The sequence below is a fragment of the Serinus canaria genome, chromosome 3 (assembly GCF_022539315.1).
Source record: "Serinus canaria isolate serCan28SL12 chromosome 3, serCan2020, whole genome shotgun sequence".
NCBI lineage: Eukaryota > Metazoa > Chordata > Aves > Passeriformes > Fringillidae > Serinus > Serinus canaria.
Genome location: NC_066316.1, coordinates 39019011 through 39046197, shown reverse-complemented (window position 1 = coordinate 39046197; position 27187 = coordinate 39019011). Strand labels below are relative to the sequence as shown.

General features: G+C 43.7%; 1 protein-coding gene across 4 annotated transcripts in view; it reads left to right on the top strand.

Moving 5' to 3' along the window:
- Positions 1-16719, top strand: part of LOC108962386 (uncharacterized) — a 66692-nt gene extending 49973 nt beyond the window's left edge. For all 4 annotated transcript variants that reach the window (XR_007777085.1, XR_007777084.1, XR_007777083.1 and 1 more), the window contains one exon: positions 15201-16719. Coding sequence is in view for 1 of the 4 variants with exons in the window: in XM_030236415.2 (XP_030092275.1) it covers positions 15201-15241 (41 nt within the window). In the remaining 3 variants the exon portion in view is untranslated. The remainder of the gene's footprint in view (positions 1-15200) is intronic.
- Positions 16720-27187: the final 10468 nt, after the last annotated feature.

Here is a 27187-nt window from a genome sequence, read left to right as displayed (position 1 = left end):
TTTTGGTACTAATACCTGGGACTGGAGTTTCACAGACCTAACTCAGTGGGAACAGAACTGTGTTGGAAACCTGACCCAGAGCTGTGCTTTGGCCCCTCTTAACAAGCTGATGAGTCTTCATGGCACAGTGCAGCGCTGTGCAGGTAACAAACTCAGCTTCCAAAGATCCAGCAGACCTATCAGTGCCCAGAAAATTAGCCTTTCAGTAGAGCAAAGCAGCTTCACAACTATTCGCCTTCCAGTCTGGAGGATAATTAGAGCAGAATGAGCTTGGTGGCCTTTGCCCTGTGCGTGGTTGTACCAAGAAGACAAGTTTATACTTTGGAAGTCCTTAGAAAGTGCTGGGGAGAGAGTATATGCTCATCCTCCATCTCAGACAATGAGGAACCCTCTTTCTGCAAGCACTTCTGCATGGGGTGAATCCAAAACCTATGGAGGTTGCTTCCCTGACATAGAGATACTGAGGAGGTGAACATGCCATTGCCTCAGACAGTCATCAAAATTCCCCTCTAACCCCCTCCTAGACCCTTCTTTGGGACTAGGAGACCTCTGAGATCAGGCTGCTCATGTTCCTTCTCCCATGGAAGTGTAGCTTGTCCAGTGGGACATGTGCTTCACTGCAGCTGGTCCTTCAGGCTGTCGTGACTAACAAAGTAGCCCTTGACTGGCTGCACGTGTGCATCCCTGGTATTCTATTATTGCCTAACTCTACTGAGACAAAATGGGTGCTGCATTTGATGACTTAGCCTGCTCAACGGACACAGTTCCTGGAAGAAAAACCTAAGCTAAAGAAAACAAAACCCACAGAAATCAAAAGAGCTAGGAAATGCTGCTCCATATAATCCCAGCTGTCCTGTCCTGCTGCTAAGAGGAGCCATGTGGCTGCTACAGACACATGCAGGAAAACAATGTTATTAGAGGCAACAGGTATTTGTTCAGCAGGCTGTGGGATGCAGCCATTCCTTGGGCACTCCAGACGTATTTACAGTATTAAAAGGTCAAACAATCTTTTTATTTCCCTGTTTGCTTCAGAGGGTTTTGTTGAACATTCTCATTATTCATTGTGGTATTTCTTTGATTTAAGAGGCTTTCTCTACACAGCTGTAGTTATTAGAATGCAGTGTGTGTGTGTGTGTGTGTGTGTATGTGTGTGTATGTGTGGTGAATGTGCTATTACAATAAAAAATTTCTCCTTGTAGTAGATATTTATTTTGAGAGCAAAGCTTTTAGTTCAGTTGTGCATGTGGCAGTAAAGACAAGATGCACCAGGTAATTTGGAAAACTAAAAATGAGTGAAATGGAAAAAGATACAAAATTAATAGTTCAGTGTGATGACTTTTGTCCCTGTCTTTGTTATGGCCTCGGTGCCAACTCTTAACTAACTTTTCATTACCTTTTTCTGACAGACAGAAACCCTGTACAACAGCATAGAGACCCTGAGAATGGGAATTTTCAAACTTTTGTCTTCCCATAATTTCCTTCTAATTGCAGGCAGGGCTTTTGGCCCCATGAATTGCAGAAAGCCTCTGAATCCCAGAGCAGTTGTTAGGCATCCTTCATGATCCCCCTCCAGAACTTGCCAGCTGTTCCTTGACCACAACACCCTTACGGGGGGGTGTAAGAGAGAGGGAAGAGGCAACAGAAAAGGGGTTGCTGGAGCGGGAAGCAGCTAAACACAGCACACAAACCCTCTGATTTAGTGAGAGAAGGTAGAGGCAGGGAGGACTATCTGCAGGTTTAGAAACAGTAGGAATGCTGGCATTATCAGCCAGAGATAATTAAAGATACTGTAATGAATGCAGGGAGTCAAATGCATTGTGTCATTATTTCCACTCCATATTTGAAAATCCACAGCATATGGACTTGGATAAGGCTGATTACTTCCCAGAAGAAGTAACCGAAGAGTCTGCTAAACATTATCTATTAGGACAAAATATATCTAGGAGCCTTGAGAGGGTTGGCTCAGAAAACATCTGGTTTTAATGAGCCTAGGAGTGCTGGCAATATTGCAGATGACTGCAAAGGTCTTAAGTTTTTCCAGTACTTTGCCACCCCTTCAGATGGGTGCAACAGGAGCAGTTAAGGTAGTTATAAGCTGAACAACCTGGAATTAATACCTGGCAAAATAGTGCACAGGGAAATATGAGATTCTAACTGGAAATATAATTAATATCAGGTAACTTAGCTTTCAGGGAGGTAGAACCTATTAAACAGAACCACTTTCATTTTACAAATTCAGTTGTCAACAGAGACTGCAGAGAGATAATGTGCTTTTGCACTGTGTTCAGCATGCCCCAGCACAATATTTTGAGTCAAAAGAGGTAGGGAATGCTGACTGATGGGAGTGAGGTTTTAGGAAATAGTCTGTGTCCAGTGTTATTTCCATTTCTATATTTGTGATCTTGAAATAAATATAAAATTGCTGCTGATAAAATCTGAAGATGACACACAAACTGAAGGAGTAGCCAATAAAGATGAGGACAGAGTTGTTACACAGAGAGATAGGATGGTGCAGTCTGTGGTGCCCATTTAAATAAAATGCTTTTTAATGTTGCCAAATGCCAAGTCATTCACCTGGATTGCCAGGAAACCAGTTTTGATACGGTCAACTCTCATTCATGACAGCCCTAGCACATGATTTGTTTCCTTTTCTTTCCCTTTTTTTTTTTTTTTTTCCCATCTTGAAATATCTGTTAGGGTAATACATTTGTATCTTATCACTGACTGTTTTGCAAATGTTTTTTTTGCCAGCACAGATTGTTTTTAGGTGGTTGCATATGTTAGTGCTAGTCTCCTACAGGTGAGGTTGACAGTGTTGTACCAGCAGTGAGTGAATCAGAGTTGGTGGAGGTGACTGTTGAGACCTACTCTGTGCTTAGCACGTCATTCTGCTGCTGACAGTACTCTTCTCCTTGTGTGCTTTTTCTACCCAGGGGCAAGCTGATTAAAGCGGCTCACATCATCCCTGAGATTGGTGCTCTGCTTGTGACTAAAGATTCATACATTGGCTGAAAAATTACACCAAGTCAAATGTGCATTTAAAGTTACTTGAAGCACTTTCTTGGACAACTGCCCTTCCCAGTTCATTATTTGGGCAGTCTCACACCATCTGTCCAAGCCACAAGCCCAGCTTACTGCAGCTGGGTCTTCATTAATAGACTCTCAAGTTTCAGTCTTCATGCTGAGAGGTTTGAATGGTGATTAGCATCTCACACTGTCTTGGGCAGGGTATGGAAAGTCACAGTAGTAGAATTTCTCCAGCTTGTACTTGCTTAATGCATCAAACCCCCATATTTCTACAGAATAATGCAAAAGATGATAGAGGGGGTGTCTATTTCCAGGTAATTATTAGGAATATCTTGATTTCATGCAGAATCTCAAATGAAAGTAAAACATTTTAACAGAGAAGTGGCACATATGAAAATGGATCCATTGATAGATGCTTTACTTTAGTAGATTTTTCCTCCTTGAAATCAAACATCACTTACTCTAATGTAAGTCCACAAAGTCCTGTGGAAAATTTTATGGTCACAGATTTAGAGTACATAGTCTCCACATCTCTTTTCATGGATCACTACACCAGGCAGATGTCAACAAGGGTGCTGGGCTCAAGTCCTGATTTGCAGGACCAGTTAGCTCTCCCCCGCCCCATCACTTCAAGATGCTCCTGTACATGCTCATGGCACCCCACTGAACACATTCAAAAAGCTCCTGCCACTAAGCTTGTGAGAGCTGATGAGATCACAACCTGGGAAAACAGCTTTATTAAAATAGGGTCTTGAATATTGAACCAATTTCTCAGACGTGCTTCTCTTGCCATTTACTCTGACAGATCAATGGGTTTAAATTTCTTTTTCTAATGTGCTTAGCAAGCTTTGATAAAAAACAAATGTATCTGTGAAGTATTCTCTCTTTCTGTCCAGGAGACTGCTTCTTGATACATACCCAGTTATAAACACCATAGTGAGTGTTAAGAGGTTTTTTTCCCCCTGTGCTGATTTCATATTGAAAGGAATGAGATACTGTTAATTGTACTAATCATGCATCTTTCAGAACTTATTTAGTGGATTATATACTGCCTCCTCCTCCCCCTGCTGAGTAATCAATGATATGGGCATACTTGCCTTTGGACTCTTTTTTAACCGCCAGAACCTGCAGGTGGTTCCCTTCTTGCTGTACTAGAAGGGAAAGAAATGATGTAAAATGAATTTTTGTGGTGCTAGCAACCAAGGAGTTAGTCCCCTTTCCCTAAAAGTCCTCAGCCTATGGATGGTGTTTCAGGTCTACTTACAGGAGTACTGATGACTACAAGAACTATAAAGGAAACATGAACCTGTTCATGTGGTGATGCAGTGAAAAATGAGATGTCTCTGGAGAGCTGGACCTGAACAGCTGTTCCAAGGTTATGGGGGCTCCATTTTGCCACTGCCTTCACCAGCCTGTGAGAAAGAAACAGGTACAATCTCCTTAGCAAGAATGACCCAGCGGGGAAGAAGTTTTTTCAGGCTCTTACTTCTTCCAGCTCTTTTTAGCAGATGTCAGGAAAATTGCATTTGACCATCAGCACAGAGCCTGGGGGACTTCTTATACTCTACTCCTTCTCTCTGAAGCTGATGATTGTGAGGATGACTACCTCTGCCCTCTTCTCCCTTGGGATAAAACTGCCTGAGCTCCTACTTAGGGCTCTTCTGAGGGACCTCCTAGGCTTGCTTTGTCCAGTCTCATGACCCCCAGCAAATAGTGGAACATGAGTCTCTGGGTAATTTCATTTTGCTGGGGGTCTTGTGTGAGCTGTAGTAGTCTCAGAATCTGGGCTTGGGCAAGGGTAGGGGACAGGAAAGTGCATGGCAAAGGGACATGAGGTTCAGGTGGCAGGCATATGAGAAGTGATTTTCAAATTTACTATGTCCCCTTCTCTGAATCTTTTTGGGGCTCTCGTTTCCTGTGACCATCCTGTACCATTTCAGCAGTTGACACCCAGGCTGGGCATGTGGTGTTTCTGCACCACAGGGGACTTTGTGCACAGACTTGGGGCAATGAGAAAGGAAGGATTAATTTGGCTTGTCCTTGCAGTGTTGGCTTTTAGGTTGCCTCTCTGTGACAGAGAAATTTCAACATCTGTAAATAATTCTGTCCTCCAGAGAAGTGATTGCCTGTATTGCATTATCTGTGAAAAATTCTTGCCCCAAAACCTTATTTGTGGCTCCATTAACCTAAAGAACTCGTCTGAATGCTCCATTTGCCTTTTAAATAAAGAACAAGTGATTGCTGAGGACTCACATCCCTATCATTTTGTGTTGCTTTCCTCATTATGAGAGGAACATAAGGGTCCCCGATCATTATTTCTGACTCTGTCATTAGCAAAGGTCTGGAAAGCGTGTTTTCACTCCATTAGCCTTCAGAAATAAAAAGAATGATTGCATAAGTCAAGAATAATTATTTCAACCAGCTCTTCTCAATGTATTGCTGTGGAACAGGCTGGGATCTAAACAGGAGCTGACAAATTAATTTATATTATTTCTATTTTCCAGAAAAACCACCATGTTCAGGACTGATTTAGAAATACAAACAGCTCTATTTGAGGTTTAATGTGCCTCTTCGATCACTTATGACAAACATCAGGAACCTAATCTTTTCCTTCATGACTTCTGCCAGGATTCCTGCAATTTACCCCCAGAAGAGTGGTAGAACAGAGATACCCAGATCTGTCACGGTCCTTCTGTTTCTCAGAAGTGTGTGGATACTTATGTTATTCAGGATGGACCTCCTTCTGTAACGATACCCTTCTGTGATGATGTTGAAGTTCATTGTTATATGATGGCATCTGAGTCCAGGCATGGTCCAGATGATCTGAATAGGGCGCTTTCCATGTTCAGAGCAATTTCATCTTTGCTTTTGAACTTTGCTTTTGAAAGAAATGATGGAATGCCCCCACCCTTCTTTCTTTAAAATAACAAAATGCAGCCATTTTTCTTCTAGATACAGTATTAAAACTTGCTGGACCTCTGATGAGATCTGTAATTCCTTAGCAAGGCATGCTTACCACCAAGAGGGGCTCATGCAGGACAGCCTCTTTCATGGTGTCTTCAAATGCGACAGCGAGAGTGCGTGGGAGTGGGCAGTGAGTCAGGGCCAGTGAGATGGAGTCTCTCTGTCTCACCACTGCTTGTTGTCAGCAGGGAGACAACAAGAGAGATGGAGTCTCTCTGTCCCACCACTGCTTGTTGTCAAGCTGCTTCACAGCTAAGGAAGGCAAAAGACAGTAGGATGATATGATAATTCAGTCTTGGATAGACAGTACTACAGAAGAAGCATAATTTCTTATTTTGACTGAAAATGTTCTTATTCTGCTGCAGATAGTAAAGTTAATTACAATGCAGCTGAGAGCTTGGAGTGAAACTGGATTGAAGGAGATTATTTAGTCCCCTTTTCCAACTGAAACAGACTTTTAAACCTTTTCTTAAAAATTACCAATATGCCTGCTAGCATGAATGAAAGTATCTCCTATAGATCTGTGCAGCTCCTTTCACCACAAGTTTCTCAACTGGAGTCTTTGGTGGAGGTAGGAAAGATCATATTCTCCTTGACAGTGAAAATTTGTGAGCTATTGTATTAGCTTTTTTTTTTTTTTCAACAGGTGTATGGTTGCCAAATGAGATGTGGATTGCAGCTTGAAAACATAGGTATTCTGTGCACAGATGCCATTCAATAAGAGACAAAGGTGATGAGCACAGGAAAAAAAAAAAACCCAGGTGATACTATGAATCATGATACTGTGCCAGAATTTTATGTTAATTGCACACCTTGTTTTCCTCACCTCTGAGTGTGCTAGTTCCTAGGAGAGGAAAGAGTTCAAAAGCTTGACTCCAGCAAACCCACAGAAAGCCTGCAGTCATTCACACTTCACTATTAACGCAAATCATAACCTGAAAGACAAAGAAAGATGTCCTCTATCTGACAGTGTTGTAAAACAATTATCATGGTCCCTTTCTCCTCTGAACAATCTTCATGGAACCTAGCCAGAGCATCTAAGATAGAGGAGTCCTCTGACCAGTAGTGTAAAAAAGACAGCATCAGTCCTGAGACAAGGAATTCATCTCAGCAACTGACCTGAACTTTAAAGGATCTGAGCCCAGGCATGCAAAGAATAACAATTGGTGCATGCCACAGTGCCTTGTAAAAGCAGGCTCTGTGGAAGCTGACATGACCATCACTTTTGCTGGAAGATTCATGGTACAGGTAAAACCCCATCAAAATATCCCAGAGGAACAATGGGGTATGCCTGGGGAGCTGTGAGATATGGCCCAAATCTACATGAGATGAGCCTTGACCCCACTCCAGAGCTGTGACAGAGACACATAGGCTGAGGAGATGTTTTGAAGCATTTGGGTGATAAGCCCTCAGAGCTCCTCACAGACATCAAGGCTAGAATTACTGCCAGACAAAGCAGAGTGGAAGTAAAAGTGGAAGATGAGATAAGGAACACCATGTTAAGGGCTTCTAGAAGGGCTGTGACAAAGACTGCAGGTTCTCATCTTCAGGTTGCAGGACATGTCCCTGTGAGCTTTCTCTACTGGGGAAGTCACATACTGGGTTGCTGAAACAGCTTGCTGAAATGTGGCTGTGTTGTAATTAATAAATACACTAATAGAGTCTTCATTGCATTATTAGGACATTTAGAATTTACTCTGGGAAACCTTTCAACTCCATTAAATCCACCTTTGTCACAAGATAAAGTGCCGCTCATAATAGGCTCATTAACATGCAGACTGCAGTTCAGCCCCATCCATTAACAGCTGGCAGGCAAGAATTTCCAAAAAGACCCCAAGAAACATTTTCCCTGACCAGGGGCTGGCTTCCTCAGCATGTCTGTTAGTCCTGTGTAGGATGTTTCATGTCAGGGAGCTTTTCTGCTACCTCTCTGTGCCATTTAAATGTACTGCCAAGACCAGCCGTAATCAGGTAGGGATCTGGAAGAATCTGCCAGGAGTTCCCACCCTGCTGCTGGGGTCTTTGACTCAAAACTGCCACGAGCAGAAGATGCCAGCCCCGTGCACGAGCCGTTGGCATTTTCCACCTCTCTCCCGCTTGGCTGACTCTCATTTGGAGCCCAAGTGTCAACTGGTCTGATTAAGTGCATTGGAGCCAGGCGTGATGATTAACAGTGAATGATAACAATGGCATTTCAACGGTTCCTAATAGGCTTCCAAACTTAATCTCTCAGGTTCTCACAGAGATAAAGAATAGATAATTCTTCCAGCAACAATGACTACACAATAAAGTTTGCATTTGCTCTGTGCTGATGAGCTATGGTGCCCGGTTTCACCCAGTGGCACTTTTGAGACCCCAGGGCTGGGGGTGGTGCCAGCTCAGGATTTTACGGATTTCTGATGTCTTGCAGGTCTGTCTCCTGGAGCAGGGAATTAATGTCTTTGTTCTTTCCTTCTTTCTAAAGCCCAGATCTCCAGTCAGCAACTGATAGGGAAATACAGACTATGGGAAATTGAAGTTGTCCCTAAGTAATCTATCTGAGCTTACAACTTTTGGACAAAACTCACAACTTTGGGGCACAATTTATTGATTTGAGTTCTGAGGATTATCATTCTGGGTCTGGCACATCCACAGTAGGGGAGAGAGCTATAAAACTGGCACTGGGCTAAGAGGCTCAGCAGAGAAGCTAGATTGGGCTGAAAGGATGACTTTCTAAACACTGAGAGCAGCTTATCTGAATGAGATGAAAGCCTGTCAGTGACTGAGGTAAATGAGAGACTTGACATGAAGATTTGAGACTTCAAGGCATTGCATTTCAGCAGCCTCAATGCCAGGACACTGAGACTTAACAGTCCACTCAAGCACAGATTCAGTGAGTAGCTGAGCTTCAATTAAACTTTCTACTGGATAGGATCCATGGACCAAAGCACACTGGGTTCAAGAGAGGAAAACTTCTGCTGAAATTGTAAATGAAACATGGGCAGCCTGCTTTCTTTTAGGACAGTGCCTGCCATGAGAAAACCCTCATTCTCTCTGACCTGTCCCCTCATCACATGGTGCAGACAGCAGTAAACTGTGGGCAAGGCACTGTGTCACTGGAATTAATGAGTGTCTCATAGCTCTCTATCCAGGAGTTACTGCTTGCTGTTTAAATTCTTACAAAAGAAAAACTGTTCCTTTTTTAATGTCAGTCTAAGTCTTGTCAGTGTTGCTCCTGAACTGCCTGGCAGGAGATCAGCTCTTTCAAAGATGTTTCTCACATCCCTGTTGACCAGCCCTAAATTCAAGGTCTAGAACAAGAACTGTACAACCAAGTGGCAAATTCAGTGAGAAAACTCTAGTTTCAGGGCAGGCAGTGCAGGTAAACAGAGAACACATCCCACTGCTAGAGAATAATGTGATTTAGTGGACAAACAGCAAGACATTATGGTTGGATTTTGCAGCTGCTAAATGTGTTAGTCCTTAAACAAACATCTAATGGGACTTTAGCCTTCATTATTTTGAAACATCAGGCTTCAGAGGACAGTAATTTTCTTAAAACATCCAGCATTGTGTTTTCAGGATAAGGAATATTATTTTTAAAAGTGATGACACAGTTCATCCCTGATGTATTAAGCCTCATTCAGTTTATATTTTTGCATTTTCCCCTGCAATGAATTCCTCCTCCTTTTCACTCTGCCTCTGGTATCCCAGCTGTTCACATTTCCTTTGCTCAGGCTTTACGAAATGAAGCCAAGATGTAGATTTCGGTAAAACCAAGAAAATTTGCAATTAACTCCACCTTTTTCAGAAAAAATATTATATCTGTGTCTTGAACTATGCTTTGTGTAGCAGCATGGCACAGTTCCTGTAATTGTGTCCTACCAGTTTGTTGAGCCCCTATTTTTATAGCAACTGTATCCCTACAGATCTCCCACAGAGGAAACAAAAGATGTTCATTATAATCACAGTTGGGCTGTCCTGAACCCCTCTTTGAAAATCAAAGCAGTCCAATGATTCTTTTTACTCTTCATTTTTACCCATTTCTGTATTGCTGGTTTTATCTAGGGTACAATATGGTCATCCAAACACAGGTCAGGGCTGGGAATTACTCTAGGTTTATTTCTTACAAGACATTGAAACACTTCACTAGGTTTTGGCACTGTGTTATTCCCTTCAAATAAAGATTTTTTTTTTCTTCCAGCTGTGTCTAACATCTTCTTACCTTGCATGTATCATACCCTGAGTTGCTTTAACTCACTAAGATAGCAGAAACCGCCCCAGAAATTAGGATCACATCCTGCCAGGCTAACGATTCATATAGCTCACTGAAGGCTTTGGGGGGCAACAAGAATGGGCTCAAAGGGCCAGGAGAAGGAAAGGTTATCTCACTGGATGAGGGGAAGTGAGAGGTAAAGAAAGACAACAGGGTGTGTAGGAATGTGCCCCCTGTTGACGGAGTGACCAAATTATTCTTTGTCTGCTTAAAAAGGCAAAAAGCCCAGAAGTTTCTCTCCTCAATCTGGCATAAAAACACCTCATAGGACCTTTGGGACTTCACCTCAGACCTGGGGCTGCCTGACTGGACAGAGGCCAAGAGGTCCTGCCTAGGTAATTCACTAGAAAAAGAAGAGAACAAAGGAAATAATCGCTTTTGTGGAGTGTTTTAGCAGGAGCAAGAACCTCTTGCCCCTGGCTCTGGTTTTCTCTGTAAGAGCTTTGTTATTTTGCCTTTTGTTAAACCTTTTTCTGTTTCCAAAACAACCTCAGATGCCATCCTGCTAATTTTATGCCATTCCGGGCTGTAATGGGCTCCTCTTAGAGCTCCTAAGACCTGCCTCAAAGAGTAACACATTAAGGGTGAGGAAGACAATCCCCTCCTTTAAGCAGAAAAGGCTGTGTGGGCTCAGCTGACCACGTACCAAGACTTGGTCTTGCCTATGACAGAGCAAGTTCAGCGTCTCCTTTTGGATGCATGGTTCGTTTGGAAAAGCTATTTCTTTTTCATGGAGAAAAGGTATTTTTTTTAATTTCTGCGATGCTAGTAGAGACAAACAGCAGTCCCACCTGCACACCCCTTTTCCCACTTCCCTTTGCAGAGTCAGAGGCTGTTCTTGTTTACAGGTGGCATCTGAGAGAGGCTCTGAGGTCTGTGTATAGAGTCTGTTTAGCCCTCATAACTGGTCAGACTTTTCTTCATTCTAATTGATCTGCAATTCTTTTTTGTATAACTGGGGAAGCAAAATGCCTCTACCTCAATAAAACTCTGCTTCTCACACTCAGTCCTCCAAGGCTTTAATTTATTGTATGTACTTTGTTCCTGCCCAGGCTTCTCCTCAACACCCCATGATGTCTATTACTGTGTATAAAAATGATCTGTGTTGACACAGGACTGAGTGGGCACTTTGCATTATCAGCTCCAGCATTTGCCTTTGTGCTTTATTTCATGCAACAAAAGCGTAATTCACAGCAAGGTGATTTCCTGAAAGGCTTTCCACTGACAATTTGTCTAAAAAGAGGTGCTGCTTGAGAAGTCAGAGAAATGTGTTTCTTCAACCCATTCAGCAAAGTTACTGAGAAAATCACTCAAGGCTTTGATGTTACTGCTGTGGCCTGAGGTGCGTGTTGCAGTTCCTGGGCTCCCACTGGTATTTCATGAAAGAAAATGAAATCTTACTAATTCAATGAGTTGTATTTTGGTCAGGTTTGGTCCATTTCACTGCACTTCATGTCATCCTATTCCATTAACTTGTTTTCACTTCATTTCAGAATTTTTTTAAAATGTTGATTGCCATTTATTTAATCATAATTCCTCTCCTGTGTGTTTTGTTCACTTCATTCCTGGATTTCAAGATTTTATTTCCTTTAGTGAATTGAAGAATTTTCATTTCATGAAAGAAAATGAAATCTTGCTATTTCTATAAGTACTATTTCTGCAAGTTTCAGTACATTTCACTGCAGTTCATGTCATCCCAATCCATTTAATTCTTTTAATTACATGTAGTTTTTTTTAAATTGCATTTCATTTCATCATAAGTTCTCCTCTGTCTGTTCATTTCACTTTGTTCCCCAATTTTGAGATTTCAGTGAATGTAATTTCAGCAATATTTGGAACTTTTAACTGCACTTCATGATATTCCATCCCATTTAAATGTTTTCACTTCATTTCAAAATTTTCTTTTTTTCTTTTTGATTGCATTTCATCATAATTTCTGTCTGATGTGTTTGGTTCAATTTGTTCCCTGATTTTGAGATTTCATTTCCTTTCATGAAATTTCATGAAAGGAAATGAAATCTCAAAATCAGGGAAAAAACTGAAATGAACAGACTGGACAAGACATAAGATAGAAGGAAATGCAAATTAACAAAGGAAATGAAATCTCGCAAATTCAATGAGTATCACTGTGGCCAGTTTTGGTCTGTTTCACTGCACTTCATGTCATCCCATTCCATTTAATTATTTTCATTTAATTTCAGAATTTTTGGGTGTTTTTCAGTTGCAATTTATTTCATCAAAATACATCTCCTGTGTGTTCATTTCACTTTGTTCCCTGATTTCGAGGTTTCATTAAGTATGAGTTGGGTAATTTATGGTCCTTTAATTTCAACTCATGTCATCCCATTCCATTTAAACATTTTTACTTAATTTCATATTTTTTTTTAATTGGAATTTATTTCATCATAATCCCTCCTCTGTCTGTTCATATCACTTCATTCCCTGATTTCGAGACTCAAGGTTTTTTCATGAATCATAACTGGGGCAGGGAACTACCCCTCTTTTCATGATTCCGGGAGCTGTGGCAGTAAGCTGCAACGTTTCATCTGAGCTCTCTGAGATCACCACCAGTCTCTGAGCTGCCCTGCCTTTCCTGCAGCCTATCTCCTACCTGTGCACACCAGGCTCGCTGGTCCTCACTAGCCCACGTTGTGCCACCCGAAGCAGGGACGCGCTTGTTGTGCACTGTTCTCTCTTCTGCAGCAGCAGAGTCTTTCCACTGCTGCTGGCTGAGCGGTTTTTAATTATCCTCCTTGGACTTTTGTGCACCATAATCAACAGCTAATTGCAAACAATCAGACAAATTGGTGATCTAGGGAAGCAGAGTGACAGAGGAGAGCAGGGACTAACGCAGGAGCTGACTCCAGCGGTGGGCATGGCTGATGGCAAACAGCTGTTTGGAGTAGAGGGGGCTCCGTGGAAGAGGGGCTGCCGTGAAAGCCAAAGCGTCTCTTCTCTCCTCTGTCCCTGAAGCATCTTCACTTCGCAACTCACTCCTGGCACATCACCTCCCTCGTAAGACAATACAGCTTGGTTTTGCTGGCAGCACTGCTAGGTCCCACTAGTCTGTGGAAAAAAACAATATGCTGGAGGATGGCAAACAAGGAGACTTAAAAGTCACAGCACCAAATCTTATAGAGTTTGAGAAGCGTTTGCACAATGCTTTCAGGCACACGGTGTGATTCTTGGGGCTGTCCTGCGCGGGGCCAGGAGCTGGACTTCAGTAACATTCGTGGGTCCCTTCCAGCTCAGGATAGTTTATGATTGCACTATAAGCTAGCAGCACCGCTGCCATTTTCCCTGTAGTTATCCAGAGGTTCCCTACATCTTGGAAGAGTCCTGCCAGGCTGGAAATAAGCTCCAGGAAGGTGCCTTGAAAACGTCACCCTAGCAAGTGGTGCAATCCCAGCCACAGAATCTTTCCAGGACGACGAGACAAGCACAGGAAAGAGCTCCTGGGCTTAAGCCGGTATTTTACCCCCAGTGCTCAAGGGCTGCCTTGTTTTAGGTTATTTACAGTTCCACGCTATCATTGGCAATGAAATAAGGGGTTTGTGTCCGTTCAATTTGCCTCGCTTGCCGGTTGCCTCATTCTTGGTCGGGGTGGGTTATTTGGGATTTTAATTAGTGAGGGAGCGCTCTCCCCTAAAAGGACGGCGGCTTTTTCAAAGGCCGGCGGCTCGGGGCCCTGAGGGCGGCCTGTGGGGCCGGCGCTGTCCCGCCCTCGGCCCGGCGGGAAGGGCGGCGGCGGAGCGGCCCCGCGCGGCGCCGGCAGGGGGCAGCACTGCCCGTCCCCGGCCGCGCTCCGGGCGCTCCCTGAATCCCGGCCCCGCTCCCGCCGCCTGCCCTCGCGCTGCTCTCCCGGCGCCTGAAATATTAATTAAGAGAAGGGGAAAGGGGAAAAAAAAAAACAACCAAACCCCAACCTTTTACAATGCGCCACTATATTAAACTTACAGCGCTATAAATCGGCACCGTAAAACTGTAACTCAGGGGCTGGGTGTTAGACAAACCTGACACGGTGCTGGGGGAACGGCAGAGATCTTAACAAACTGCATCATATACAAGTTTCTGCAATGTACATAAAACTTACTATTTTGTACCCCTATTAGCTGGTTTTTACAACGTTTTCAGGGACCAAAAAATAAAAATGGCAAGCCATAGAAGCAAGCAAATCAATTCAGAAAAATAAAAGTTGACGTGAGCTTGCATCCAAGAAGTGAGTGAAGGCTCAGCCTATTTTATTTGTTTGTTTGCCTGTCTTAGGTGGTTTGAGAGATCTGGGTTAATTTAAAAATATTTTCCTTCCAGTTTGTTTCATTGCTTTGTTTCCCGTAGGTCAGGATAGACACTGCTAGATAATGAAGGCACGGTGAAATTGGTTCTTCTTGAATATATTTACAGTCTGATCTCCAGATTTCTACACCTCAAATGAAAATCAGCTGATTTGATCCCTGCTGCTTTTTTATGATCAAAGATGATCTCAAGGGATGTGTTCTCCTCATCTCTCACCCCCTCCCCCAGTGAAAAAAAAAATTCTCCTGGTTTGTCCGTTTGTTTTGACCTTCAAAGCCTTATCTCCTGTCTTTCTCCTCTACTCTAGAGGAAACCTGACAAGAAGTTTTGAGACCGTAAATAGTCATGTCATTGTAAAGCAGTAACATGGGCCACAGCTCTCCTTCCTTGGGAAAGGTGAGCAAGGGTGTGCAGCTGGTTTACCTCCTTTTCTGAGAGAGGGAAGGGAGAGCTGCACTTCATTTTGAAGCTTCATGCGACATTACAAATCAGGTTCCTTGGCAAAGAGGGGAAGCAAACACCAAATATGCTGAAGTGAGTAACTACCCTGAGTGAAGAGAATCCTTTAATGTGAGCACAGTGTAGGTAATGCAGTATTTATTTACCGCAGAAAAACTGTAAAGAGCACAGCATTGATTTCTTGGTTTTTCTTTTTCAGGTTGGTCTCACGGGGCTCGGTCTGTTGGGAGGATTTTCTGAGATGCATCTGAATAGCTCACAGCTGGATGGCTTCAGCTCTGACCCCACGACCCGAGTGAGGTTTCCCACTCACCGTATTCCTGGAATGACACAGGGGCTCTGGCTGGAGTCAGGCCAGGACATTAGAGGAAACTGCTTTTGTGGCACTTCTGTGTTTAATACCTAGAGGACAGATTTCCCACTGCATCTCTCTGCAGCATTTGACTCTGTTGACCATGAAACTCTTCATGTCCCTGCTGAGGAGGGGATTTGCAGTCTGGTGGTAGTGGTTCAGTGGAACATACTCAGTTATTAGAGATGAAAACATACTACTTCTAATGCCTGGATGTGGTGCTGTCCCACTAAGACTTATGCTTTTCCCCTTTTTTGCTGACCCAATTGAACACAAAGTCATTGGGGTGTGGGAGACATTGCTGCAGCCCAGAACACTTCAATAGCTCATGCTGGTTGTGCCATTCCTTTCTCTCGTGTTTTAAGATAATACATAGTCAAGTTCAAAGTCTCAGTCCTTGAGAGCCTTAGTAGTCTGGATCAAAGTATCTAAAAAAGTAACCTTATTAGCACCATTTGATTTGTATGAGAGCCTTGCCATTTTCCATTGCAGCAAAAGGAAAGAAGTGGCCCTCTGATACCCTCCTCCAGTAGTTTTAAGCATTGCCCAGTATCTCTCTGAAATGTGGTAAAAAAATAATCTTACCTGAGACTAGCACTTCTCTTACAGAGATTACCACCATGTGCAGATTCTCTTGCACTTCACATGAACAGGGAATGTTCACTGCCTCTGGAACATGTGTGCCTCCAGACAAGCACAGGGCAACACAGTGTTTCACCAACAGAATGGTGGCTGGCTCCTTGGAACAATGCCAGGAGTGCCTGGTTATCTGTGCAGTCTATAATGTCTCTCCCTAGCCTTAATACACACACACATTCCCCACATACATAATGCTTATCTTTAATTTTCTGTGTGCCCAAACCATACAATTTCTAAAGAGAGTTAAAAATATCAAATTAATTCAGAAGACAGAGGTGAAAAGGATAATTCTGAGATATTCACAGGGTTGGTAGTAGTAACAAGAGAGACAGTTTCTGTCTTTTTTTGATACTGAAGTTAATTGCAGGCATCTAGGGTTTAAAGACCTTGTGTTATTAATGGGAGTGTGTTAGCAAAAGGGGGGACTCTAACATTAAACTGAAATTTAGCATGTACAGTAGGTTGTCAAGAGAAAAAACAATAAGAACAAAGGGGACTGCTATTATCTTTTATTATTATCTTTTAATTCCCCCCCATTTTCCTTCTGCATGCTCTCTCTTTGTCAGCCTTCTCTCTTTCAATAATTACAATAATCAACTTACAATGATAACAGAAATAATCTCTTGCAAGATAACTAAACAAACCACGTTATCTGTACTGAACTGTGCTTACTTACAGTAGGTACATCACTTATGGAAAAGCCAATAAAATTTTAATTAAAAAAGCATGTATGTTGTCAGTTAAAATGCAAAGAGGGTGTGAAAACACATTCAAAGTGGTCCATAAATTGCTTGGTATTTGATAGAACAAGGAGGAGGGCAAGCCCACCCCAAAGAGAACAAAACAAAACTAAAGCCCACCAGGTCTGAGGAGCTCTATTTATGTTGTTCTATACAGAGCACTGATTGCTTGGGAATTCAAAAGAAGGGGGAGGGGAGAATCCTCCCTTTAGCAACGATCACATCCACCCACCTCCACCAGGGCTGGGAGCGAGTGAGCAAAAGTTAATTAAAGATTTTGCATCTCCCCACTGCAGCTCTGTATTGATAGCTGTGGATCCTGAGATAAACTGCAGCTCTCCCACACGGTATCGCTAATACTCCTTCAACCTTGCCCTGGAGCACCACCTCGGGGGATCAGGTGTTTGGTTTCCCTGGTGTACTTGAGGATTGGCCTTTCTGCTAGGACTGAAACTAGGAGGACTGATGAATGCCAGCCCATAGGTAGGTGCATGTCTCAGAGGAGCAGGGCTGTAGGTAATTACCCAGTGATGAGTCACCATGGCTTCAGAGGATTCCAGTCCTGTTAGTTGTTTGCTCTAAGCATAGAAGACTGTTTTACATAAAGGCTACTTGGCATAGGAGAATTTCTGCACAGGTACTGTGAATGCGAAACAGTTCTCAGGTGACTAAAGCAGAAGGTTTTCTGGAGCCAGCTATGACATGAAGGAAGTCCTCAACACCACTCAATGCTCTGAGTTTGTCCTGCTCCTCCGAGTCTTTCTATTTTTGGGTCTGGATGTGAATGCTGGCATTTTCTTTTCATGACCTGTGTGCTCCTATGGCAGGCTGGGAATGGTGGCTTCAGGGGTCCCTTTAAAGAAGAAGTGCATGTCCTTCACCCAGATTTTTTCTCTGAGCTCTTGCTGCAGGGCATCTCCAGGAGGAAATCTTGGCAGTGATATGAGCAGCATGGATCACCAGTTGTGCTTTGCACTGTTCTCACTGGGTGAGTGAGCAACCACTCCTGGGATTGCATTTAGGGCAGAGAAGGCCTATTTGATATAGCATGATATGTGAGGAGTCCCAAGACAGTGCCTTAAATTCCTTCCTCTTGGTTCAACCTTCAGCTTCAGCTGTAATGGGCAGATATTGTTTTCACAGGCTGCCCAGGAGAGCCCTTGCATGGAGAAAAGCAAGGCTGGGAGGTGGAAGGACCCATTTCCTTGGGGAGCACATTGCTCTGGTATACCCGTTATCACAGGACACTGAGTTTTGAGGTGATTACAGAGAGATAATGCTCACATTTAAAGAGATCTATGGGTTATACCTAATTACAGAACCACAGCAGCCTGGCAAGGCAGGACAGCTAGTACCCACCTCCTTTTAGGCTGGAAAATAAGACAAGGGTATTAAAATGTATGACCAGGGTTAGAGAGATAAGGTCAGTAAGAAGGCCAAGGTTAAAATATCACTCTTACATATTCCCAGAGCTGTGCTTAACATGAATCTCAGCCAAAGAAATTGATGTTAATGACGTACTAACCCCTTTCACCTGAAGATCTCAAAATGTTTTATGTCCTGATTTGCTTTCTCTGTGCTGCTCTGTTGAAGGCTGTTGGTCTTTCTCGGGGGAAAAGTGCAGGCTGCTCCATGCTGTACTGTGTGTATCACCTTCAGGTCCCCACAGAGTGGAGATGGCTGGGGTTAGTCACCACACTCACTGGGGATTAGCTGGGTGATTGTGCTACAGGAAAGCAGATGCCATTGAGGGAAGGTATAGGAAGATTGGGTTGGCTGGGTATGGATTGAGATGATTTAGTATAAGAGGTGGTTCATGTGACAGGATGGAAGTTGCACCTGGTTTTAGGGGTATCAGGATGCAATGGGATCCCTACAGGGAAGGGACAGCAGGAAATGAGGCTGATGGATTGTCCCTCTTTAGGGAGAGCTGGACAGACAAGCTGGTCAAGAAGAAAACCAAAGCTCTTCCTTGTTGATTTCCTTCGGAGAGAACATTTTTGAAATCACAGCTCTGTGCCAAGCAATGAAGGAGACACAGTGGCAGGATGGGCAGGATGAGGCCATCCCAAGGTCCCACAGAACAAGCCATGAGAGGTCTGTGGGCTGCTCTGCCCCACTGCATATGGCCAGGTGCTGAGCAGGCTGAGCAGAGCACCCTGGCACCAGCATGGGTAAGGGTCCCCACAGAGCTGACAAAAGCAAAGTGAGTTTGACTTTCTTAAATCTCATGTCTCGGGACTTGAACACTGCGGAGCTGCCAGACCATGGCAGAGACTGAGGGAGAGGATTAAAAATGACACATCAACTATAACGTCTGTGGCACCACAGATCCTGGAGGGGAAACTGAGGTATCATGACTAGTACCTTAAGGAGCCACAACCATGGGCCAGAGGGTCTTTGCCTCATTAGTGCTTTCTCTAACGATGAAGCAAGGCACCCTCTGGCATCCAGAAAGTCATGGCCATTAGCCACAAGTAGACAATTGGAAACTGCTCAGACCAATCTCCCAAAATGAAAATGGAGAGACATGTACAAGACTGAAGCAACTGCTGACTGGCAAAGCAGGGAGGAGCATGGTACTGCCAGCTGCCACTGGGAATTGCCATGGGCTCCCTCTGAGTCCCACACAGGGGGTTTGCTTTGGGCGTTCTCAGGGAAGCCTCTGCAACCTATGACCTTCCTGCAAGCTCTTGCATGAGGACACCGTATGAAGTGGGGACAGTTTCCCCTACAGCAGCCAGTGACTGGCAGCTCTGACTTTTTTTTTTTCTTCTCTCCATTTTTGATTACAGAACTGCTCTGTTATTCTAGCAGGTCTGAAATTAGATACAGGTGCAAATTAACTAAGTCACAAGTGCATTACATTTGGTAATTTTTCTGTCAAGAGTCATGTTGAAGGGTTGCAGAGAATAATAAGAGCAGCCAAGAGCCAAGTGGCTGGTCCAGGTGTGCCCGGCTGCTGAGTGTGCCTCCCTGACACAGTGGTTTGAGGCATGGGCTCTATTTTCACAATACAGGCTGCAAAATCGCCTGCTTCCTAATAGTTTTCTACCTCTGATTTTTGTCTGCTATTCCTCTCCTCTGGCTGCAACTGTCTTTGAGTACTCAGCTCCCTGATTTCAGAGCTGCAGTTGTCATGGCTATGTCGTGTTCCTGGGATTTCAGAAAGACAGTACAGCAAAAGCCTGGATCCTCCTCCTCCTCCTCTTTTTTCTTACGGTGCAGGCCTTGTGTATTTTCCAGAATAAGGGAGAGAGTCTGTCAGTCTGCCCAGCTGTGACAGGTAGGTGAAGTAATCCAGCTCCATCTGCCACCAAAGAGGTGCACAAGCATCTGCTGGCCCTCCTCAACACCATGGCCTCCTCTCTGCAGCTTGCAAGAGAGCAATGATTGTGGAGGCAGCTTCCAAGCAGGGGAGCTCATCCAACCAGTTGTCATAAAGCAACCATCAGACACTTTCTAAGGAGGTGTGAGTGTCTTGTGTAGAGCACAGCATAACTAACTAAAGTGAGGTGGTTGGCAGAGGACAATAAAACAGTGAGAGAACGAGTGAAAGTGTTATTCTGCTCACAGATGCGGAGTGCTCATTTTGTGGAGGGGCCTTTTCTGGCTCCCTGTGACAACTTGCTAGTCACTTCAATTCCAAAGATGCCGAGATTTGAGCACAAGAACTGAGATGAGTCTCAGTACCAGCTGCACTCTGTAAAAACTTTCTGCCCTGATGTGCAGTAAAGGTCCAAGAGAGATTATGAGGTGCCTGAGCCAGGGAGCTGAGCTCCTTTCTACAACTCCTCAGATGAAGCTGTGCACTTATCTGTCAAATCGAGGTTGCAGTGTGCTGGCAGGTCAGCATGTGGATAAAGCTGGTCCTGCTGCTGTCTCCCAGATAAGTGGAAAGCTTCATTCACCAAGCAGTTAATCTGGAGGGTTTTCACTGGTGCAAAATCCCTACTATTTATTTAAAGATTAAATGAATGGTTCTATGCAAATTTGCAAATTAGTTAATGACATAATTGCATCAAATGATAATATACTGCTGCACAAAGCTGGCATGAAACCGTTTCAGGCCTGGATTTCCCTTTGTTGTGGCATTTGGACAAGTCCTCACCCAAGTGGAGCTGAGCTCTTTGCCTGTGCTGGGGACATGCATGTGGCTGAGACAGGGCTTCACCTCCCTCTCCCTTCCCTGAGGGCTGCTGCATTACAAGGAATATTGCTTATAGCCATGCAGGGCATACTGTAAATGCCTTCCCCATTTGGCTCCTTATTTTGATATATGGGGAAATTTGCTTCAATTTTGATCACTTTTTATTCAAAAATCGTATGTTTTGTAACTGAAAAAAGAGGTCAGCAGTTGCAGACCTAGTTTCAGAAAGGTGTTTTTGGAAGTATCAATAGTAAACATGTGCTCTTAGTGCACAGTGACTGTGAACTACTTATACTGTTTCCTTCTGTACTAAGATCTTCCCTTTCCAGCTTATGCAGTCACAGCTGCCTTCCAGGAATGGATCAGGACACAACCATCCAAACAGCTGCTCTGGGTGAGACCCAAGAGCCATTTCACTCAGAACCCAGTGTCTGGCAGCAGCAATGGCCTGGAGAAGAGCACCAGAGATAAGCCACTAGACAATGAAGCTTCCCTGGTGTGCTCTCCTTGGCTGCCTGTGGACTGCAGTCCTGTGACCTCCTGAGTCAGAGGTGGCACTGAGGGGCAGTGACAAACGATTCTCATGCAGATCCTATGTTATGCCCCATTTGTCTTTTGAAATAACTTTATTTTCTCCCTTTGCCCTTCCTAAAGCTTCCTTATCCCAGCAGATTTTAGTGGATTTATGAAATATTCCTGCTTCTTTCTTCTTGATGTTAAATTGCTCTCTAAAACATTTTAGGTGTAGCATATGGGGTATATGGAAACTTTTGAGGATTACAGAACATTATAGGCAGCAGCTAGGCACCATTAATGCTGGGATCAACCCCTAACTCCATGATGCAAAAAGAAATCACAATTCTCATGTGTCTTTTAGAAATCAGAACAGTAGCAGTCATCTTTCATGGGCTGAAGGGGTGTGCTTCATAGACACAGGAAAACACAGGAAGTTTGGCAAACAGTCACTGAACTTGATTAGTCCATTACAGCTCCAGGTGGACATCCCAGTTAGGGCTCAGCTCTTCTGAGTGGTAAAACTGCAAAGGTTTCTCACCTCACCCCACTTTTGTTTGGAAAAGCGGTTGTGTATGTCAGGATGAAAGGGAGAAAGGGAAAGTGATACAGAGAGTGGTAAATAAGAAAATAATAGCTACAAACTTTTGCATGGGTACACCCTAGGCTTGCTAATGCCTCTGGAGTTGGTCCTTTTCCCACCACAGTTCTGCTTTCTGAATCAGCCTTACCGGGCCCCTCCCTGCCCAAGAGTCCCCTGGCCCCTGTTTATTAGCACAGAAACGCCTCTGAGCAAACAAAACTCATTCTCTACCCAATGTCCTGGTTCCTGTCTTCAAAGCTGCAGCATTTCTAATCTGTTTTCACTTCTGTCACTGATTCCACTGGGGCTCTTGGCTAATCACCCAAACTGTTTTGTAACCTTGCCAGCTCTGTCCATGCTGATAGCCTTACAGCCCTCACTGACTCGTACCCACTTCTCACAGCCCTGGCTCAAAATTGAAAGGTTAATCCTCCAAACCCTTCAGTGGTCACACCTCCTCTTGAGAAACACCTTTTCAGGCCATTCTCCACTGTACTATCACAGTGCTAGGAAAAATGTAGAGAGATGCCCTTTTAAGATAGCAGCATTAAACTTTAGGTCTAAATTCATTTTACATGACACAGATTTTGTTACTGCTCCAGCAGAATTTTCCTATTGATTTCTCTGAAGCATCTCAAGGCATTCTTACAAAAAGATTTACGAAGGTGAAAGAATGGAAAGTTTTCTTGACCTTTCTGACCATTGCTCTCCTCTGAGCGTGCTCTCTCTAGGTAACTAGTCACTAGGACACACTCATCTGGCCAAAAGGTCACTTAAAGGGTGTACAGCGCTTATACCATTCTAAATGATTGTGTTTTACCTGGGGACATGATCTACTGGAGCAGGAGTTTGGGTCACTGGCCTTTGTTGCAAACTGACAGTGTCAATGGCCTTGTTCCTAGTAAAGAGTGTCTTGGTGCTAAAGGGAATGGATTATAACCCCATTATACTGCAATTACACAAATATTTAAACTACCTCTTATTCTAGAAAGAGAAACATTTACTACCTATCCATTCCCTTTTTATGACAATGTTTTCACAATTTTAATATAGCACCGATTAAACAAAACTGTTCCTTGGCTGTAGGCCAGTAATGAACTGGGCATGTGTAAGGAAGAGTATTATAATACCTAAACCATGTGTGTCAGAGATCCCCACAGCACAGCATCTTTTATTTGTCAGGAGTAAAAAGTTGGACCTTTCAGAAAATATGTAAGACCAGTGTAAGTAGATAGTGGTAGCTCCCCTTGTCTTCTTCAGCCTTCTGTGGCTCAGCCTTTCTAGTGCCAGATGTGTTTTGTATATATTTGTTAGTTTTGAAAAACTGAAATAAATAGTACTGTCATTTCAAAAAGAACCCTAAGACATTTCATAAAGGACTTTATTACTGTTTTGGGGACTCTTTCTCAACTGTCCACAGTGTCTGATTGACCTCAGTGGTAGAGAGCTGAGTTTTTCTATGCAGGGCAGAGAAGACAGTGCTGGGATTTGAACCTGCTGCTGTGGGTAGTCTTGATGCTCAGCTGAGCAGGTCACCTCCTTGAGAGCGAATTAAAAAGCCGACCTGCAAATTAGCTATTCATCTTTGCTGCTAGGAGAAAAATATTCATCTATGCAATGCAAGGAGATCTGGCAGGATCTTTACAGGTCACGTACAAAGTAAAGTTAGGATTGACTTTTTCTGTTTCTGAAGGTGTTTCAGGACAGAAACCAGAGGTCTGGAGGGGATAAAAGCACTGTATTTAACCTGTCCTCTGAAAAGACAAACCCAGCAAGTGCTCTTCTTAGACATACCCTCCCTTTCTGTTCACTTGATTTTAGGAATATAATGTGAGCATTCAGTGGACTAAGGGAGTGACCCATTATCCTGAAAAGCTGAATCTCTGTGCATATGTGACCTAAGAATTTCGAGAATGTGTTTTCCTTTGAAATGTGCATATGCCCCAGAGTCTGGGCCACAGGTCTGTACTGATACAGCAATTTCCATGTTTCCTTTCCTGCTGTTTCCTCATGTTCTTTTGGATTTTCACAAGGACCAAAGCAAGCTGTCTTTAAAGTCTCTGTAGTTAGCAGTTCTCCCCAGCATCACAAATTTAACTCTGTATATAAGGAATGCAGGTTGCCTCTTCAAACAGCGTAAAGCTGCTGCATCTTTAATCTCATGTTACACAAATGCCCAGATCAAAATAAATATGTGTTTCCCCCTGTTACATCTCTTTCAAATTAGAGCGCTAGGGGCCACCAACAAGGTTAGATCTTGGGGAACTTTAAAAGCCCCCATTTCCCTGGAGAGGGCCCTTGATTTTACAAACTACAGGATTCACACCGCAGCTGTTTAATTTCTAAAGTGTTAACTGAAATTTACTACAAATGCAATTTTATGCCAACACATTTTTTGTTGTTGTTGTTACTAAGGCAGCTATTCCATAGTTACTATTTTGGTTCCCATGACGACTGCACTGCTATCCGAGTTGGAGATGATAAAATTGGTATGTTGACAGACTCTGATTGACTGTTGATACCAGTTGGCAGAAGAAACGAAGGCTTTCCAATAGGTTAATATGTATATTTTCAGGGGAAAAAAAAAAGGCTTATATGATTTTTTGGTACAGTTATGTTTTACTAGCAGAAAAAAATTAAAGTTCATTTTAAAAAAGCCCTGTCTGCCCGGGGCCTGGGGTGGGGGGGGTAGAGGGGGTAGGTAGGGGAGGGAAGAAGAAAAGGAAAAAAGGAAGAAGGGAGAGGAGGATGAGATGATAGCTGAATTTACAGAGATCTCTATACTTTGTTGCCTGTAGCCCACTAGAAGGGTGGAAGAATGGATTGAGCTGAACAGTGCAAAAAACCCCAGAACACTGGAGGATGATCTACTACCAACTTACTGGGAAAGTGCTGAACACCAGCCTTTTATACATGAGGAAGGCACAACCAGAATATCATAGGGATCTGAATATTGGCTGATGTAAGGGACTGCGGAAATAGCAAGAGAAAGGAAACAAATCTTGGGTGGGAGGCTGAAGAGAAGCCACTGTGGGATGGTGGCACTTGCTATGTGACCTCTTTTTGGCTGCACTGCCACTATGACCAAGCTGGTCTTCACTATGCTGGCCTCTTGAAGGGATGCAGACAACAGGCAAATGTGCTGAGGGAGTCTTTTTGTCTGGAAGCTGTGGTGAAGAAATCCTGGCCATTTTCTGATGTACACAATTGTTTTGGGAGCCCTGAGGAGGTTTGCAGTGGATAGCTGCAGTCCCCAGGTAGATAGGAACAGTCCTATAGTGGAGACCACTCTGACATTCTCAAAAAGCTCTCCAGGTTCAATTTTATTGCACTTAGACATTGCTGTGACTGAAATTACTGTTCAGTAATTCAGGGATTGCCTGGATTGTGGCATTTTCCCCTTTTTTTCCTCTCGAATATGATTATGGAAATGTACTTATTACCACATCAGAGTGGCCAAGCACATGAGAGGGACCTGGGCTCTAAACTGAGCCAGAAGAAAGGAGGCAAAGCATGCTCTGTGAGATGTGACATGCAGAGGGACCTTGTCCCCCACTGTATGCTTACAACTAGCTGGTCTTAGTCAGGACCAGGATGGTGCACCCAGAGAGCCTGCCTGTGAGCAGTAGCACACACAGTGCCCTAGCAAATATTTGGGTTATGAAAGAGCCCAGGTCCTCACAGCAACACCAGTGGTGGGGCTGATGACAAGGTCAGTGTTATCATATTAACAGTCACATGGAAAAGGATGGAAGGATGGTGAGGGGAAGGTGGAAAAGGTTGTCGTCTCCCTGAAAAACATCTTTCCATGCATACAGTGCCTGGTGCAGCCAAGTTTTTGGCTCTTGCCCAGCATTCCTGTGTTCTACCACATTAAAAAACTATTGGGAAAAGGGCAGTCTCTTTATTCCTGTACTTCATGCTTCCTGTGCATGGTAACACAGGCTACTGCTGATCTATCACTCAAAAACTTGCTCAATGTTGATGCCAGTGTTCACCAGCATTTGTCAGAGTTTTGAAATGACTATTCCAACATGCATTCACTGTCTGGACTCCTTGTTCCTTACAATCCTTGATTATTGCTCTATTTTCTGGTTTTGGTAAATGCTACAGTGCTTTGCTGCCTGCCGCTTCCAATCTCTTCCTAACCTCCCTGCAATCTCCTTGGCAGTCACTGTAATTTACTGTGAATTAACCTAGTCACCAGGGAGCTCCTAATGGCCATTCTGCAGGTTCACAGATTATCTTAAGCAACTGATATTTAGTGAATAAAGAAGGAAAACTTCTAAAAGATTTAGTAAATGAAAAGTCTATTACAGAGCTCAGGGCTTTTTTGTTTTTCCTTTCCCCCCTCAGTGCTTCTTGGCTTTTCCTGCTTCAGGTAGAGGCCAGCCTAGGCACATAATGAATCCTTGTGGAGAAAGGAGCACGAAAAAAAACGAAGGGAAACAAGTGTGCCAATGCAGAGGAAAGATGCTAGTTCCTCTCTTGAACAGCAGCAGCACAAAGGGGAGGTATCTGTTGCCTGCTGAGGCTTCCCCTGCACAAAGATGCCTTGTTGTTCTTTATCTTCCTCATGTTACTTAACAGCAGGGCTGGTTTGTACAAACCTAGATTAGAGCAGATAAGAAAATGAAGCTCTGAATTATTCAGCAGAGGAGGGAGGAGAGGATGTGGCTGGGGTTACTGGATAAAGCTGTGGCATCCAACAGAGCTTCCTGTCCCTTGGGTTTAATATCTAAATCTATTTGCTCTGCTTAAGCCTGGTTGTGGAAGAATTAAGATGACGATTTCTTTTATTTACAAAGAGGTATCTTTGACAGAAACTGCAGAAAAGGGGTGTAAAAAGAAAGTAATTAGATCTGCTGGCCCATTCTCCTACCCCTGCAGGGTTGGTTAGAGCTGGATCTCTCCCAGGAGACGTGCCCATACCAGAAACTCCCCAGGCAAGGTTAGCTGTGCCAACATGTCCTTCTGATGTTTCTCCTTCAGAAGCTTGTGGGCCAGAACCCGCTGTCAAAGCCTCCTTAAATTCTTTTCTCTTGGATCTCCCAGGCCTGCCACCCCCTGTTTTGGGATCTCCTCTAGTTCAGGGAAAGCACTTGGTGCTCATCTCTCGGTTTAGTTCTGTTGGAATGTACTTGTTCAGTACCTCTCGGAGTTGAGTTAGGCAGCAGAAAAGATGATGTTTGGATACTGCTTGCCCAAG